The 16,807-nt window shown below is 33.1% G+C and overlaps 1 protein-coding gene and 2 pseudogenes across 1 annotated transcript; 1 reads left to right on the forward strand and 2 right to left on the reverse strand.

Annotated features, from left to right (window-relative positions):
• The first annotated feature begins 3,963 nt into the window (after window positions 1-3,963).
• On the forward strand, window positions 3,964-7,759 carry LOC116928722 (annotated as a pseudogene).
• A 2,225-nt stretch (window positions 7,760-9,984) lies between these two features.
• Window positions 9,985-11,338, reverse strand: LOC123473655. The gene is made up of 5 exons (XM_045174731.1): window positions 11,187-11,338; window positions 10,766-11,113; window positions 10,585-10,702; window positions 10,431-10,522; window positions 9,985-10,372 (listed from the first exon to the last, which is right to left on the reverse strand). Exons 1-5 carry the CDS (start codon window positions 11,226-11,228, stop codon window positions 10,241-10,243), a joined length of 732 nt encoding a protein of 243 aa, XP_045030666.1. The 5' UTR covers window positions 11,229-11,338; the 3' UTR covers window positions 9,985-10,240.
• Window positions 11,339-11,924: 586 nt separating this feature from the next.
• On the reverse strand, window positions 11,925-13,549 carry LOC123473793 (annotated as a pseudogene).
• Window positions 13,550-16,807: the final 3,258 nt, after the last annotated feature.

The following is a 16,807-nucleotide window of genomic DNA, read 5'->3' on the forward strand; positions in this document are numbered from 1 at the left end:
AGTCAATGACCAGCAGGAAGAAGTGGTGGAGCTCAACCCGAAACCTCGCAGTCGGTGATTTTTTATTAGACGACTGGAAGAATGCCCCCCGTGGGCGCTGGCGGACCGGCCGAATCGTTCGGGTCTTCCCCGGTGCGGATGGATTGGTCCGGGCCGCCGACGTCCAGTTTCCGACTGGGATATTCCGACGCGGGACGAATCAGGTGGCCCTGCTGGAGGAGTCGCGAGACCCAGCTGAGTCTGCAGGATCCGGCTCGGGGGAGGATGGTCCAGCGGATTCGCAATAATTTTATATAGGTGGCACTGATCATTACTGTTTAGCCCTAATTGCCGTTTTTCCATTCCCCTGTCATTTAATTGTCGTCTGTGGGCCTAATGGCCGGCGTTTGTCAGTCTATTTTTCTCACATTGTGAATTTGAATTTACCCGACTTCTCGTCAGTGATTCGTTTGGTAACTTGTTTTATAAAATGATGTATGGATCTTGTATTTATAGCCTATGTATTTTATTCAGAATATTTGCATTGTCTTTCCCACGACTGATCTGAACTGTGGCGTGAGCTGGGCATGAGCCCAATTGATCCTGATTTTATATTCGCTCGTGGTAATTCTTATTTATAATGTATGATTTGTGTGTCTTCCAGACCCGATGGTATTTATGTAGGGATTTCGATTGTAAGAACGATTTTTTCCATCTATCTAAGTTGAGACCCATTAGTCGACCTGACATACTCACCCAAGATTGAGTTAACCTCAGGTAAAGCCGTAAACTCTCTTCCCCTACCTCATGTTTCTAACATGTTCTTTGTCCCTCAGAATTGGTGATATTTGTGCTCGAGAGAGTTTGCATGTTTTTCAGAGATTGACAATGTAATACAGTCACACCACTTGCTCTCTACCGAGTTATCACAATGTGAATACACTGTTATACCATGAGTTTTTACTTCTATATGTATACTGCATCAAATATATTTTTATTCACTGTGAATACACTGTTATATCATGAGTTTTTACTACTTTATGTAAACAGCATCAAATATACTTGTATTCAATGTGAATACACTGTTATACCATGAGTTTTTACTTCTACATGTAAACACAATCAAATATACTTGTATTCAGTGTGAATACACTGTTATACCATGAGTTTTTACTTCTATATGTAAACAGGATCAAATATAATTGTATTCAATGTGAATACACTGTTATACTATGAGTTTATACTTCTACATGTAAACAGAATTAAATATACTTGTATTCAATGTGAATACACAGTTATACCATGAGTTTTTACTTCTATATGTAAACAGGATCAAATAAACTTGTATTCAATGTGAATACTCTCTTATATTATGAGTTTATACTTTTAAATGTAAGCAGAATCAAATATACTTGTGTTCAATGTGAATAAACTGTTATATTATGAGTTTATACTTCTACATGTAAACAGAATCAAATATACTTGTATTCAATGTGAATACACCATTATACCATGAGTTTTTACTTCTATATGTAAACAGGATCAAATATACTTGTATTCAATGTGAATACACTGTTATACCATGAGTTTATACTTCTATATGTAAACAGGATCAAATATACTTGTATTCAATGTGAATACACTGTTATATTATGAGTTTATACTTCTACATGTAAACAGAATCAAATGTATACTTGTATTCAATGTGAATACACTGTTATACCATGAGTTTTTACTTCTACATGTGAACAGAATCAAATATACTTGCATTCAATGTGAATACAATGTTTTACCATGAGTTTTTTTTTCTATATGTAAACAGGATCAAATATACTTGTATTCAAAGTGAATACACTGTTATATTATGAGTTTATACTTCTAAATGTAAACAGAATCAAATATACTTGTATTCAATGTGAATACACTGTTATATTATGAGTTTATACTTCTACATGTAAAGAGAATCAAATATACTTGTATTCAATGTGAATACACTGTTATACCATGAGTTTTTACTTCTTTATGTAAACAGGATCAAATATATTTGTATTCAATGTGAATACACTGTGATACCATGAGTTTTTATTTCTATATGTAAACAGGATCAAACATCCTTGCATTCAATGTGAATACACTGTTATATTATGATTTTATACTTCTACATTAAAAACAGAATCAAATATACTTGTATTCAATGTGAATACACTGTGATACCATGAGTTTTTACTTCTATATGTAAACAGGATCAAATATACTTGTATTCAATGTGAATAGACTGTTATACCATGGGTTTTTACTTCTATATGTAAACAGGATCAAATATACTTGTATTCAATGTGAATACACTGTTATATTATGAGTTTATCCTTCTACAGGCAAACAGAATCAAATATACTTGTATTCAATGTGAATACACTGTTATACCATGAGTTTTTATTTCTATATGTAAACAGGATTAAATATACCTGTATTCAATGTGAACACACTGTTATACCATGAGTTTATACTTCTACATGTAAACAGAATCAAATATACTTGTATTCAATGTGAATACACTGTTATACCATGAGTTTTTACTTCTACATGTGAACAGAATCAAATATACTTGTATTCAAAGTGAATACACTGTTATATTATGAGTTTATACTTCTAAATGTAAACAGAATCAAATTTACTTGTATTTAATGTGAATACACGTTATATCATGAGTTTTTACTTCTATATGTCAACAGAATCAAATATACCTGTATTCAATGTGAATAAACTGTTATATTATGAGTTTATACTTCTAAACGTAAACAGAATCAAATATACTTGTATTCAATGTGAATACACTGTTATACCATGAGTTTTTACTTCTATATGTAAACAGGATCAAATATACTTGTATTCAATGTGAATACACTGTTATATTATGATTTTATACTTCTACATGAAAAACAGAATCAAATATACTTGTATTCAATGTGAATACACTGTGATACCATGAGTTTTTACTTCGTTATGTAAACAGGATCAAATATACTTGTATTCAATGTGAATTCACTGTGATACCATGAGTTTTTACTTCTATATGTAAACAGGATCAAATATACTTGTATTCAATGTGAATACACTGTTATATTATGAGTTTATACTTCTACATGTAAACATAATCAAATACAATTGTATTCAATGTGAATACACTGGTATACCGAACATGGTCTCCCTTGACGTCAAAAACGGTTTTGACTTGCATCGCAAAGCACTCTGATTGGCTGTCGCCTAGTCACGTGACCCGCTTTGAGATTTCTATTGTACTTTGGCCATATTGGATTTTCTCAAATAGGGCTGTGTTTTTTGGCTTATTATTCTCTTTATTTAACGATTTTCAAGATTGGAAAACGATTTCATTTAACTAAGCTACTTAAATTACCTATAAAACCTCTAATTTCAGTAACTAGTTCTTAAATTAGGTCTTTCAATCACTGTTTTTAACTACCAAGAGAACTGTCAAAACTTTATTGATAAAATTTTTAATTTTACTTCGAGTTACAATCTGTAAATTTTAAATGATATAGTTTTTATCAAATTTATGGTCTGTGCCTGATATTGTTGTTTTTCTATGCATAATCAAAATTTTTTTCAGTGAATTCTCCAAAGCGTGAACGCAAGAGCGTGAGTCATTTTTTAATGGACTTATTTCAATTTAGGTTCATATTTTGGTTTCTTTCAGGAAATCAGGTAATTTAGATCATCTGATTGTTTTGGTGTGACTTTTGAAAGAACAGTAGTTTTGGGGTTTCAATATATCAGAAGTTATTAATGCTGGAAAGAAAGAAAGGTTGTTTTGAATGCGTCGTCTTAACCAAACTACGGTTTTGTTTTTATCTTATTTGATACCATATATAACTGTCTTGTTTAAACAATCTTAGTTTAGCAAAACACTTGAACCTTTTACGTATAATGATAACAAAACTCTAGAATTTCGGATACTTTTTAGCATTGTTTAGTATTAGCAGACTCCCTTTCGTGTTGTCTTTCCTTGTATGGTTTTTTCATTGTTTTGTTTTATATAAGCTTTGCATTTTCCAACAGTTTTTACATCATGGGTGAATCAGAACCAAGAGGATTATTGAAAAAGAGACCAAAAAACCAAAAGACTATTGAAAATGGATGAATATAACGAGAGAAGAAGAATCTCTTGGAAGAAAAAAAATTCTTTTCCTGGGACTCGTGGATTCGGAGCATGTAGTTCAAAAGTTCTTTTAACAGCAAATCAGCCTGAATTGGAAAATGTTAGTGGCCGAAAAAGAAAAAGAGGTTCTTCTTTTAATAAACAACTCAAAAATTCTTCTTCTGGTAAGTTTTTTACGTAGCTTTCGTTTGCTATATGAAATAATTAATTCTAGTGCATTTTGAATAGTAATCGTGAATAGCAAACCAGATACTCTCAAAGATCATTCAAGTTTTGCAATTCCCAGTAAAGGGGATGATTGTAGTTCTTCTTTTGACAAGTATATGGAATCTAATACAGGAGCAAGTGAGTTTTTCTGTTAATTTTGTATTTTAAGAACGCTCATTATTGATTTCTATATTTTTCCTAGGTTTCCTGAACTATTATATTGAAAATATTGTTGTCAATGAAGAAGATGTTGCTGAAACACGAAAAACTTGGAAGGAAAGAGTAGAAACAACGGAATATGCATGGAAAGAAGTATTTAAAACCCTTCTTGACGATGTGTTCGCAACACAAGCCTTTTACTCTTTGTCCTGTAAAAAATGCGAATCGGAACTTACAGCATTTGCTGTCCGATGTAGCAGTTGCAGTATTATCTGTTGTGGTAAATGTGATCTGCATTACCATAAAGAACAACCTTTTCATAATCGAACACTAGATACATCAACGTCATCAACATGTTTATTGGCTCAACAGTTTGTTGATGAAAACGGATAATTGTTTTTAATAGGTTTATCCCTTAAAGTTTTGTTTATTTTGCAATTACATCTTACACTACTTTCTATAGATATCCCAGTGCCCTGCTTTCCCCCAGAAAAATGCAGCAGTTGCCAATGTAAAGGATATTTTGAAAGTCAAGCGGGTGATCAAAACATTGCACTGGTAACAAAAGATGGTAATAAGGCAGAGACTGACATTAAATAATGATTTGATGTTTATTTTCTTACTGTGATTTTTGTTCAATATAGGTCGGTTTGATTTAAAATCTACACAATTTTTTTGCAAAATTGTGAGTTTGTAACAAAACCAACAGTCGTTAACTACATTACCTCAGGATTTTGGCCAGGGGATCCTCAAAATATGTCTTATTTAATATCTGCCGACTTGTTGAGGTTTTGGTATCTTACCAAGCACAACATGCCTGGAACTTCAATGAATAAGTTTATAGAAACTCTTGAGACTCTGTCCTACGGGCTAAAACCAGTAAAATGCAATCAATATTTTAGTTTACCATTGATAATTTAATCTAACTTTATTGATTTGCAGTGCAAACCAATTAATAAAATACATTTTCAGAATGCTAGCCGTTACTACGAATATTTCATGCATCAAATTGACGTAAAAGTAAAGTTGAAGGATAATACAGAATGTTTTAGTTGCAAAGGCATAATGCTTGCATCTCATTCTGATAGAAATTTCAAGCTCTATCGCCTGCATTCTACTTTAGGGTATAGACCAGTTTCGGATGCGGCGTTGCAAAATTTAAAAAATCCATGGGGGCTTCGATTGCAGGGGAGATAGGAAAAAGGGGGTTTTTGATTTATTTACCCTAGTAATACTTTTCCAATTCAGGAAATGTTCTAGAATACTACACTTTAAGACATTCTGCGTCTTCTCCAGTCTTTATAAATAATTAATCATCTCTAGTTTATCCATTATCCCCATATCCACATTTGAATCACCCATGTTTACATATTTTCTTGACACTAGAAACGCAAAAAATACTAAACAGCATCCCTAGCCTTTTACTTGAATAAATTTTCATGGATAAACTAGGGATGATTAATTATTTATAAAGACTGGAGAAGACGCAGAATGTCTTAAAGTGTAGTATTCTAGAACATTTCCTGAATTGGAAAAGTATTACTACCTAGCCTTTTACTTGAATTAATTTTCATGGATAAACTAGGGATGATTAATTATTTATAAAGACTGGAGAAGACGCAGAATGTCTTAAAGTGTAGTATTCTAGAACATTTCCTGAATTGGAAAAGTATTACTAGGGTAAATAAATCAAAAACCCCTTTTTCCTATCTCCCCCTGCAATCGAAACCCCCCTGGATTTTTTTTTTATTTTGCAACGCAGCATCCGAAACTGGTCTATTTTAACAATCCTTCAACTTAATTCATTTAAGTAATAAATATTATTTTTTATGATTTTCACAGAATTAACTTATCCTCCTTGTATGGAGATGTTGTCATTGCTCTTGACACAGAAATGGAGAAGCACATGGAATTGATTGATTCAAAACTACCAAAGGTATCATGTTTTTTTGTTTTTGTTTTATTTTTTATTTTGTCTTTTTCAACCACCAACGTTTTTTTCTATATAGAGTAAGTCGAGCGAAACTTGCGGAGACTCAATTTTCAAGGCAGCGAGGTCTGATGCTGGGAAATTCAAAAAGTTGGACGAAACTGGTATTATGATGCGAAGCTGCCGACATGGCATTGTTGACAAGGCAGTTAACATACATCATGGAGAAACATTTAGACACACACATTTTATACACCTTGATCTCCCAGAAAAGGGGTGTACTTTCCTTTGTGGCGATGTTATGTGTCGATATTGGGATTGGGCCCAGAAAGTTGCATCACTTTTTCCAGAATACAAACCCATGGTCGATGAAATGAAACCGTTTCTTGGAAGAATGCACGCTAAAGTACACGTATGGTACTGCCAGGTAAACAGTTAAGTGAGTAAAATAAGATTCATTTATGAAATCTTCTGATTTAATACTTGATAGATATTATGGGTTGGGCATTGGATGCCAGAAGCCGCTTTAACACTTGGTGAAGAACAGGAACAAGTGTTTTCTAAAATGTCAAGATATGGAAGCGTTACAAAACATATGGGGATAGCAAGTAATTTTTATTTTATTGAAATTTTTAAGTTTTTTCGACAGTCAATTCCTTCATCATATTAGATCGCCGCGACCATTTAACTTCAGCCATTCTTTTTTGGAACGAGCAAAAGGAGAAAGGAATTATCAATCAACTTCTGAAAAGAAAAGAAAGGGTAATTCAAGCGCATGTCATTGTTATCACCAGTAACAATTTTTTATTCTTCTACACAGGCCTTAAAACAAATACAAATTTCAAAAAATCAGCTGGAAACTGACATGGAGAAACATAAATTCGAACTTCTTGAGTTTCCGATTCTTCTCGGCGAATTACGAAGAGCTGCAGAAGAATGCAAATGCACCTGATTAACATGTAGTGAATTAAAAGAATTAAATTACTAAAATTACATTCATCTTAGCTGGAAAGGAAAACACTGGAGATGCGTCGCCTTTAAACCAGGCTCAAAAGTCTGTGGAAGGCTACAACGCTCACATGAAAATTCTTAAATCGCGAATTTCTAGAATTGCTACGACATCCGGACAAAGGATTAAACTTAGAAAAGACATCCCCTTTATGTCAAAAAAGAGATCCAAGCTTATTGCGTTTATTAATGCCAATTCAAAATTCAAGATCCAGGAAGAAAACCAATTAAGTGGTCATTTTCCATGGCAAAATTCATCATGCAGTCAATGCAAACAAAATAGTAAGTATCTTAGGTAGCCGGAGAAATAGGACCCCGACAAATAGGACCCGGAGAAATAGGACCCAAGAAAAGGCCATGGAGAACTAGGACCCGGAGAAATAGGACCCCTTTTTCTATCTTTCTTTTTAAGGTCCTATTTCTCCGCTAGATGGGTCCTATTCCTCCCCTGTGCCGTCGTATGGGTACGGCCTATATAGTTTTGGGATGCTGTCGTTCACCCGACAAAACTTTACATCGACACCTTTTCGACTTACTTTCGACAGGAGGCGACACTACCTCGACAAATATGCGAAACGATTTCGACAATAAATCGACAATAACCTAACCTAACCTAACCAACCTAACCTAACCTAACCTAACCTAACCTAACCTAACCTAACCCATTTGTCGAAATAGTCTCGCATATTTGTCGAGGTAGTGTCGCCACCTGTCGAAAGAAAGTCGAATAGGTGTCGATGTAAAGTTTTGTCGGACGAAACTACCCATACCTATAGTTTTCAGCTGACAGAACAGCGTTGGCGTTGATGCACACATTGAAACAGCCACAACTTTTTTGTTTCAACTCTGATTTCTTATTTTCTTGCATTAATGCATTGCATATGAACTGGTTTATATAGCTCATGTTATGAAAAATTGATTTGTGTTCTGTAAGATTGGTAATGTTGAATACCATCATACCTGTTAGTTTTCTACAGTATCCTGAACAAAAATCCGAACACCGATTTTATTTTTTAAGCAACCTATTGGCAGGGTAAAGGGTTTTTTGTTTGTTTTTCTATAAGAGGGAGGGTAGACGAGGTGATGGACACATAGTGCAGGGTTGGGTAAGTCTAGAATTTTTTTTTATGCCTTAAGGTATTACGCTTTAAGGCAACGACAGTTGGAAACGTTGGACTTAGGCTGTGTAATATTCCTTACCCAAATAAATTAGATAGCTGCCTGTGCACAATTATGTCGATACCGATGGCATATGTGTAGAGCCTCTGATTGCGACGCCGTAAATCAGTGTTCGATCCCACAAGGACAATTGACAAGGAATTGCGAAATATATGGCATCATTATAATATTCTTCATTCGAATTTGCTGGGAATATTAATTTCTTTAGAACGAAGGGGATTATTATTTTTTAAATTATTTAATAAACAAAAAAAGCACATATTGCTCGATGAAAATTTGTTTTATACATGAACGAGAATTTCTCGTAGGGCAACCATAATAATTCATCATTTCATCTGGAATCGAACACCGATCTGCAGCATCACATCAGAAAGGGTAGACCTACGCCATTATCAACGACATGAACATTCACAAGCAGCTGGAACATAAACTAAACTGTTTCGGTAAGCAACATTACCAAGCACAAATCCTAAATTTCCAGACAGTGTACTGTTAGGCAAAGTACTCGCAGCGTGCGAATGTGAGACAGCTCACCAGTGTGTCAGAATCGACAATCATTGATCTGGGAGTTGAACCACAGACCTGGAGCTAATCGGGCAGACGCTCTACCAACTGAGCTACTGAATGATATTTTGTTCTTACTTGTATTAGGTATGTTATATTATATGTGGAAGCCGCGCCCTGTGTAATTCTCACATCACTTGGTGGTTAGGTACTTGTGGCGGCTGGAGCATATTATACTCATACATCCGTTATTCCACAAGTGGTCCTAACTAGCTGGGATAACACAGACTAGCAAATGAAAACCATTGAAATCAGCTCGACAGTTGATGTTAGTTCAACTTTAGACCTGAATTAGTTGGATTTTCTTTGAAATACATGATTAAACCAAGATTGCAAATCTTACAGAACATAAATTAATTTCATTTTTTCATAACATGAGCTATATAAACCAGTTCATATGCAATGTACTAATGCAAGAAAATAAGAAATCAGAGTTGAAACAAAAAAGTTGTGGCTGTTTCAATGTGTGCCTCAACGCCAACGCTGTTCTGTCAGCTGAAAACTATATAGGCCGTAACCATACGACGACGTAGGAGAGGAATAGGACCCATCTAGCGGAGAAATAGGACCCTAAAAAGAAAGATAGAAATAGGGGTCCTATTTCACCGGGTCCTAGTTCTCCATGGCCTTTTCTTGGGTCCTATTTCTCCGGGTCCTATTTGTCGGGGTCCTATTTCTCCGGCTACCTAAGATACTTACTATTTTGTTTGCATTGACTGCATGATGAATTTTGCCATGGAAAATGACCACTTAATTGGTTTTCTTCCTGGATCTTGAATTTTGAATTGGCATTAATAAACGCAATAAGCTTGGATCTCTTTTTTGACATAAAGGGGATGTCTTTTCTAAGTTTAATCCTTTGTCCGGATGTCGTAGCAATTCTAGAAATTCGCGATTTAAGAATTTTCATGTGAGCGTTGTAGCCTTCCACAGACTTTTGAGCCTGGTTTAAAGGCGACGCATCTCCAGTGTTTTCCTTTCCAGCTAAGATGAATGTAATTTTAGTAATTTAATTCTTTTAATTCACTACATGTTAATCAGGTGCATTTGCATTCTTCTGCAGCTCTTCGTAATTCGCCGAGAAGAATCGGAAACTCAAGAAGTTCGAATTTATGTTTCTCCATGTCAGTTTCCAGCTGATTTTTTGAAATTTGTATTTGTTTTAAGGCCTGTGTAGAAGAATAAAAAATTGTTACTGGTGATAACAATGACATGCGCTTGAATTACCCTTTCTTTTCTTTTCAGAAGTTGATTGATAATTCCTTTCTCCTTTTGCTCGTTCCAAAAAAGAATGGCTGAAGTTAAATGGTCGCGGCGATCTAATATGATGAAGGAATTGACTGTCGAAAAAACTTAAAAATTTCAATAAAATAAAAATTACTTGCTATCCCCATATGTTTTGTAACGCTTCCATATCTTGACATTTTAGAAAACACTTGTTCCTGTTCTTCACCAAGTGTTAAAGCGGCTTCTGGCATCCAATGCCCAACCCATAATATCTATCAAGTATTAAATCAGAAGATTTCATAAATGAATCTTATTTTACTCACTTAACTGTTTACCTGGCAGTACCATACGTGTACTTTAGCGTGCATTCTTCCAAGAAACGGTTTCATTTCATCGACCATGGGTTTGTATTCTGGAAAAAGTGATGCAACTTTCTGGGCCCAATCCCAATATCGACACATAACATCGCCACAAAGGAAAGTACACCCCTTTTCTGGGAGATCAAGGTGTATAAAATGTGTGTGTCTAAATGTTTCTCCATGATGTATGTTAACTGCCTTGTCAACAATGCCATGTCGGCAGCTTCGCATCATAATACCAGTTTCGTCCAACTTTTTGAATTTCCCAGCATCAGACCTCGCTGCCTTGAAAATTGAGTCTCCGCAAGTTTCGCTCGACTTACTCTATATAGAAAAAAACGTTGGTGGTTGAAAAAGACAAAATAAAAAATAAAACAAAAACAAAAAAACATGATACCTTTGGTAGTTTTGAATCAATCAATTCCATGTGCTTCTCCATTTCTGTGTCAAGAGCAATGACAACATCTCCATACAAGGAGGATAAGTTAATTCTGTGAAAATCATAAAAAATAATATTTATTACTTAAATGAATTAAGTTGAAGGATTGTTAAAATAGACCAGTTTCGGATGCTGCGTTGCAAAATTAAAAAAAATCCAGGGGGTTTCGATTGCAGGGGGAGATAGGAAAAAGGGGGTTTTTGATTTATTTACCCTAGTAATACTTTTCCAATTCAGGAAATGTTCTAGAATACTACACTTTAAGACATTCTGCGTCTTCTCCAGTCTTTATAAATAATTAATCATCCCTAGTTTATCCATGAAAATTAATTCAAGTAAAAGGCTAGGTAGTAATACTTTTCCAATTCAGGAAATGTTCTAGAATACTACACTTTAAGACATTCTGCGTCTTCTCCAGTCTTTATAAATAATTAATCATCCCTAGTTTATCCATGAAAATTTATTCAAGTAAAAGGCTAGGGATGCTGTTTAGTATTTTTTGCGTTTCTAGTGTCAAGAAAATATGTAAACATGGGTGATTCAAATGTGGATATGGGGATAATGGATAAACTAGAGATGATTAATTATTTATAAAGACTGGAGAAGACGCAGAATGTCTTAAAGTGTAGTATTCTAGAACATTTCCTGAATTGGAAAAGTATTACTAGGGTAAATAAATCAAAAACCCCCTTTTTCCTATCTCCCCTGCAATCGAAGCCCCCATGGATTTTTTAAATTTTGCAACGCCGCATCCGAAACTGGTCTATACCCTAAAGTAGAATGCAGGCGATAGAGCTTGAAATTTCTATCAGAATGAGATGCAAGCATTATGCCTTTGCAACTAAAACATTCTGTATTATCCTTCAACTTTACTTTTACGTCAATTTGATGCATGAAATATTCGTAGTAACGGCTAGCATTCTGAAAATGTATTTTATTAATTGGTTTGCACTGCAAATCAATAAAGTTAGATTAAATTATCAATGGTAAACTAAAATATTGATTGCATTTTACTGGTTTTAGCCCGTAGGACAGAGTCTCAAGAGTTTCTATAAACTTATTCATTGAAGTTCCAGGCATGTTGTGCTTGGTAAGATACCAAAACCTCAACAAGTCGGCAGATATTAAATAAGACATATTTTGAGGATCCCCTGGCCAAAATCCTGAGGTAATGTAGTTAACGACTGTTGGTTTTGTTACAAACTCACAATTTTGCAAAAAAATTGTGTAGATTTTAAATCAAACCGACCTATATTGAACAAAAATCACAGTAAGAAAATAAACATCAAATCATTATTTAATGTCAGTCTCTGCCTTATTACCATCTTTTGTTACCAGTGCAATGTTTTGATCACCTGCTTGACTTTCAAAATATCCTTTACATTGGCAACTGCTGCATTTTTCTGGGGGAAAGCAGGGCACTGGGATATCTATAGAAAGTAGTGTAAGATGTAATTGCAAAATAAACAAAACTTTAAGGGATAAACCTATTAAAAACAATTATCCGTTTTCATCAACAAACTGTTGAGCCAATAAACATGTTGATGACGTTGATGTATCTAGTGTTCGATTATGAAAAGGTTGTTCTTTATGGTAATGCAGATCACATTTACCACAACAGATAATACTGCAACTGCTACATCGGACAGCAAATGCTGTAAGTTCCGATTCGCATTTTTTTACAGGACAAAGAGTAAAAGGCTTGTGTTGCGAACACATCGTCAAGAAGGGTATTAAATACTTCTTTCCATGCATATTCCGTTGTTTCTACTCTTTCCTTCCAAGTTTTTCGTGTTTCAGCAACATCTTCTTCATTGACAACAATATTTTCAATATAATAGTTCAGGAAACCTAGGAAAAATATAGAAATCAATAATTAGCGTTCTTAAAATACAAAATTAACAGAAAAACTCACTTGCTCCTGTATTAGATTCCATATACTTGTCAAAAGAAGAACTACAATCATCCCCTTTACTGGGAATTGCAAAACTTGAATGATCTTTGAGAGTATCTGGTTTGCTATTCACGATTACTATTCAAAATGCACTAGAATTAATTATTTCATATAGCAAACGAAAGCTACGTAAAAAACTTGCCAGAAGAGGAATTTTTGAGTTGTTTATAAAAGAAGAACCTCTTTTTCTTTTTCGGCCACTAACATTTTCCAATTCAGGCTGATTTGCTGTTAAAAGAACTTTTGAACTACATGCTCCGAATCCACGAGTCCCAGGAAAAGAATTTTTTTTCTTCCAAGAGATTCTTCTTCTCTCGTTATATTCATCCATTTTCAATAGTTTACCTCTTGGTTCTGATTCACCCATGATGTAAAAACTGTTGGAAAATGCAAAGCTTATATAAAACAAAACAATGAAAAAACCATACAAGGAAAGACAACACGAAAGGAAGTCTGCTAATACTAAACAATGCTAAAAAGTATCCGAAATTCTAGAGTTTTGTTATCATTATACGTAAAAGGTTCAAGTGTTTTGCTAAACTAAGATTGTTTAAACAAGACAGTTATATATGGTATCAAATAAGATAAAAACAAAACCGTAGTTTGGTTAAGACGACGCATTCAAAACAACCTTTCAAACAAACAATCAGATGATCTAAATTACCTGATTTCCTGAAAGAAACCAAAATATGAACCTAAATTGAAATAAATCCATTAAAAAATGACTCACGCTCTTGCGTTCACGCTTTGGAGAATTCACTGAAAAAAATTTTGATTATGCATAGAAAAACAACAATATCAGGCACAGACCATAAATTTGATAAAAACTATATCATTTAAAATTTACAGATTGTAACTCGAAGTAAAATTAAAAATTTTATCAATAAAGTTTTGACAGTTCTCTTGGTAGTTAAAAACAGTGATTGAAAGACCTAATTTAAGAACTAGTTACTGAAATTAGAGGTTTTATAGGTAATTTAAGTAGCTTAGTTAAATGGAAACGTTTTCCAATCTTGAAAATCGTTAAATAAAGAGAATAATAAGCCAAAAAACACAGCCCTATTTGAGAAAATCCAATATGGCCAAAGTACAATAGAAATCTCAAAGCGGGTCACGTGACTAGGCGACAGCCAATCAGAGTGCTTTGCGATGCAAGTCAAAACCGTTTTTGACGTCAAGGGAGACCATGTTCGGTATACCAGTGTATTCACATTGAATACAATTGTATTTGATTATGTTTACATGTAGAAGTATAAACTCATAATATAACAGTGTATTCAAATTGAATACAAGTATATTTGATCCTGTCTACACATAGAAGTAAAAACTCATGGTATCACAGTGTATTCACATTGAATACAAGTATATTTGATTCTGTTTTTAATGTAGAAGTATAAACTCATAATATAACAGTGTATTCACATTGAATACAAGTATATTTGATCCTGTTTACATATCGAAGTAAAAACTCATGGTATCACAGTGTATTCACATTGAATACAAGTATATTTGATTCTGTTTTTAATGTAGAAGTATAAACTCATAATATAACAGTGTATTCACATTGAATACAAGTATATTTGATCCTGTTTACATATCGAAGTAAAAACTCATGGTATCACAGTGTATTCACATTGAATACAGGTATATTTGATCCTGTTTACATATAGAAGTAAAAAATCATGGTATCACAGTGTATTCACATTGAATACAAGTATATTTGATCCTGTTTACATATAGAAGTAAAAACTCATGGTATCACAGTGTATTCACATTGAATACAAGTATATTCGATTCTGTTTTTCATGTAGAAGTATAAAATCATAATATAACAGTGTATTCACATTGAATGCAAGTATATTTGATCCTGTTTACATTTAGAAGTATAAACTCATAATATAACAGTGTATTCACATTGAATACAAGTATATTTGATCCTGTTTACACATAGAAAAAAAAACTCATGGTATAACAGTGTATTCACATTGAATACAAGTATATTTGATTCTGTTTACATGTAGAAGTATAAACTCATAATATAACAGTGTATTCACATTGAATACAGATATATTTAATCCTGTTTACATATAGAAGTAAAAACTCATGGTATAACACTGTATTCACATCGAATACAAGTATATTTGATTCTGTTTACATTTAGAAGTATAAACTCATAATATAACAGTGTATTCACATTGAATACACGTTTATTTGATCCTGTTTACACATAGAAAAAAAAACTCATGGTATAACAGTGTATTCACATTGAATGCAAGTATATTTGATTCTGTTCACATGTAGAAGTAAAAACTCATGGTATAACAGTGTATTCACATTGAATACAAGTATATTTGATTCTGTTTACATGTAGAAGTATAAACTCATAATATAACAGTGTATTAACATTGAATACAGATATATTTAATCCTGTTTACATATAGAAGTAAAAACTCATGGTATAACAGTGTATTCACATTGAATACAAGTATATTTGATTCTGTTTACATTTAGAAGTATAAACTCATAATATAACAGTGTATTCCCATTGAATACAAGTTTATTTGATCCTGTTTACACATAGAAAAAAAAACTAATGGTATAACAGTGTATTCACATTGAATGCAAGTATATTTGATTCTGTTCATATGTAGAAGTAACAACTCATGGTATAACAGTGTATTCACATTGAATACAAGTATATTTGATTCTGTTTACATGTAGAAGTATAAACTCATAATATAACAGTGTATTCACATTGAATACAGATATATTTAATCCTGTTTACATATAGAAGTAAAAACTCATGGTATAACAGTGTATTCACATTGAATACAAGTATATTTGATTCTGTTTACCTGTAGAAGTATAGACTCATAATATAACAGTGTATTCACATTGAATACAAGTATTTTTGATCCTGTTTACATATAGAAGTAAAAACCCATGGTATAACAGTCTATTCAAATTGAATACAAGTATATCTGATTCTGTTTACATGTAGAAGTATAAACTCATAATATAACAGAGTATTCACATTGAATACAAGTATATTTGATCCTGTTTACATATAGAAGTAAAAACTCATGGTATAACAGTGTATTCACATTAAATAAAAGTATATTTGATTCTGTTTACATGTAGAAGTATAAACTCATAATATAACAGTGTATTCACATTAAATAAAAGTATATTTGATTCTGTTTACATGTAGAAGTATAAACTCATAATATAACAGTGTATTCACATTGAATACAAGTATATTTGATCCTGTTTACATATAGAAGTAAAAACTCATGGTATCACAGTGTTTTCACATTGAATACAAGTATATTTTATCCTGTTTACATATAGAAGTTAAAACTCATGGTATCACAGTGTATTCACATTGAATACAGGTATATTTGATTCTGTTTACATGTAGAAGTATAAACTCATAATAAAACAGGGTATTCACATTGAATACAAGTATATTTGATCCTGTTTACATATAGAAGTAAAAACTCATGGTATCACAGTGTATTCACATTGAATACAAGTATATTTGATTCTGTTTACATGTAGAAGTATAAACTCATAATATAACAGTGTATTCATATTGAATACAAGTGTATTTGATCCTGTTTAC

The sequence above is a fragment of the Daphnia magna genome, linkage group LG6 (genome assembly GCF_020631705.1).
Source record: "Daphnia magna isolate NIES linkage group LG6, ASM2063170v1.1, whole genome shotgun sequence".
NCBI lineage: Eukaryota > Metazoa > Arthropoda > Branchiopoda > Diplostraca > Daphniidae > Daphnia > Daphnia magna.

Excerpts from the sequence above, each read along its gene's own strand:
- LOC123473655 (XM_045174731.1), bottom strand. The coding sequence starts at position 11,228 with ATGGAGAAGCACATGGAATTGATTGATTCAAAACTACCAAAG. Across the intron at positions 10,703-10,765 it reads TACACGTATGGTACTGCCAG|ATATTATGGGTTGGGCATTG; the intron begins GTAAACAGTTAA and ends AATACTTGATAG. Across the intron at positions 10,373-10,430 it reads TTCTGAAAAGAAAAGAAAGG|GCCTTAAAACAAATACAAAT; the intron begins GTAATTCAAGCG and ends TCTTCTACACAG.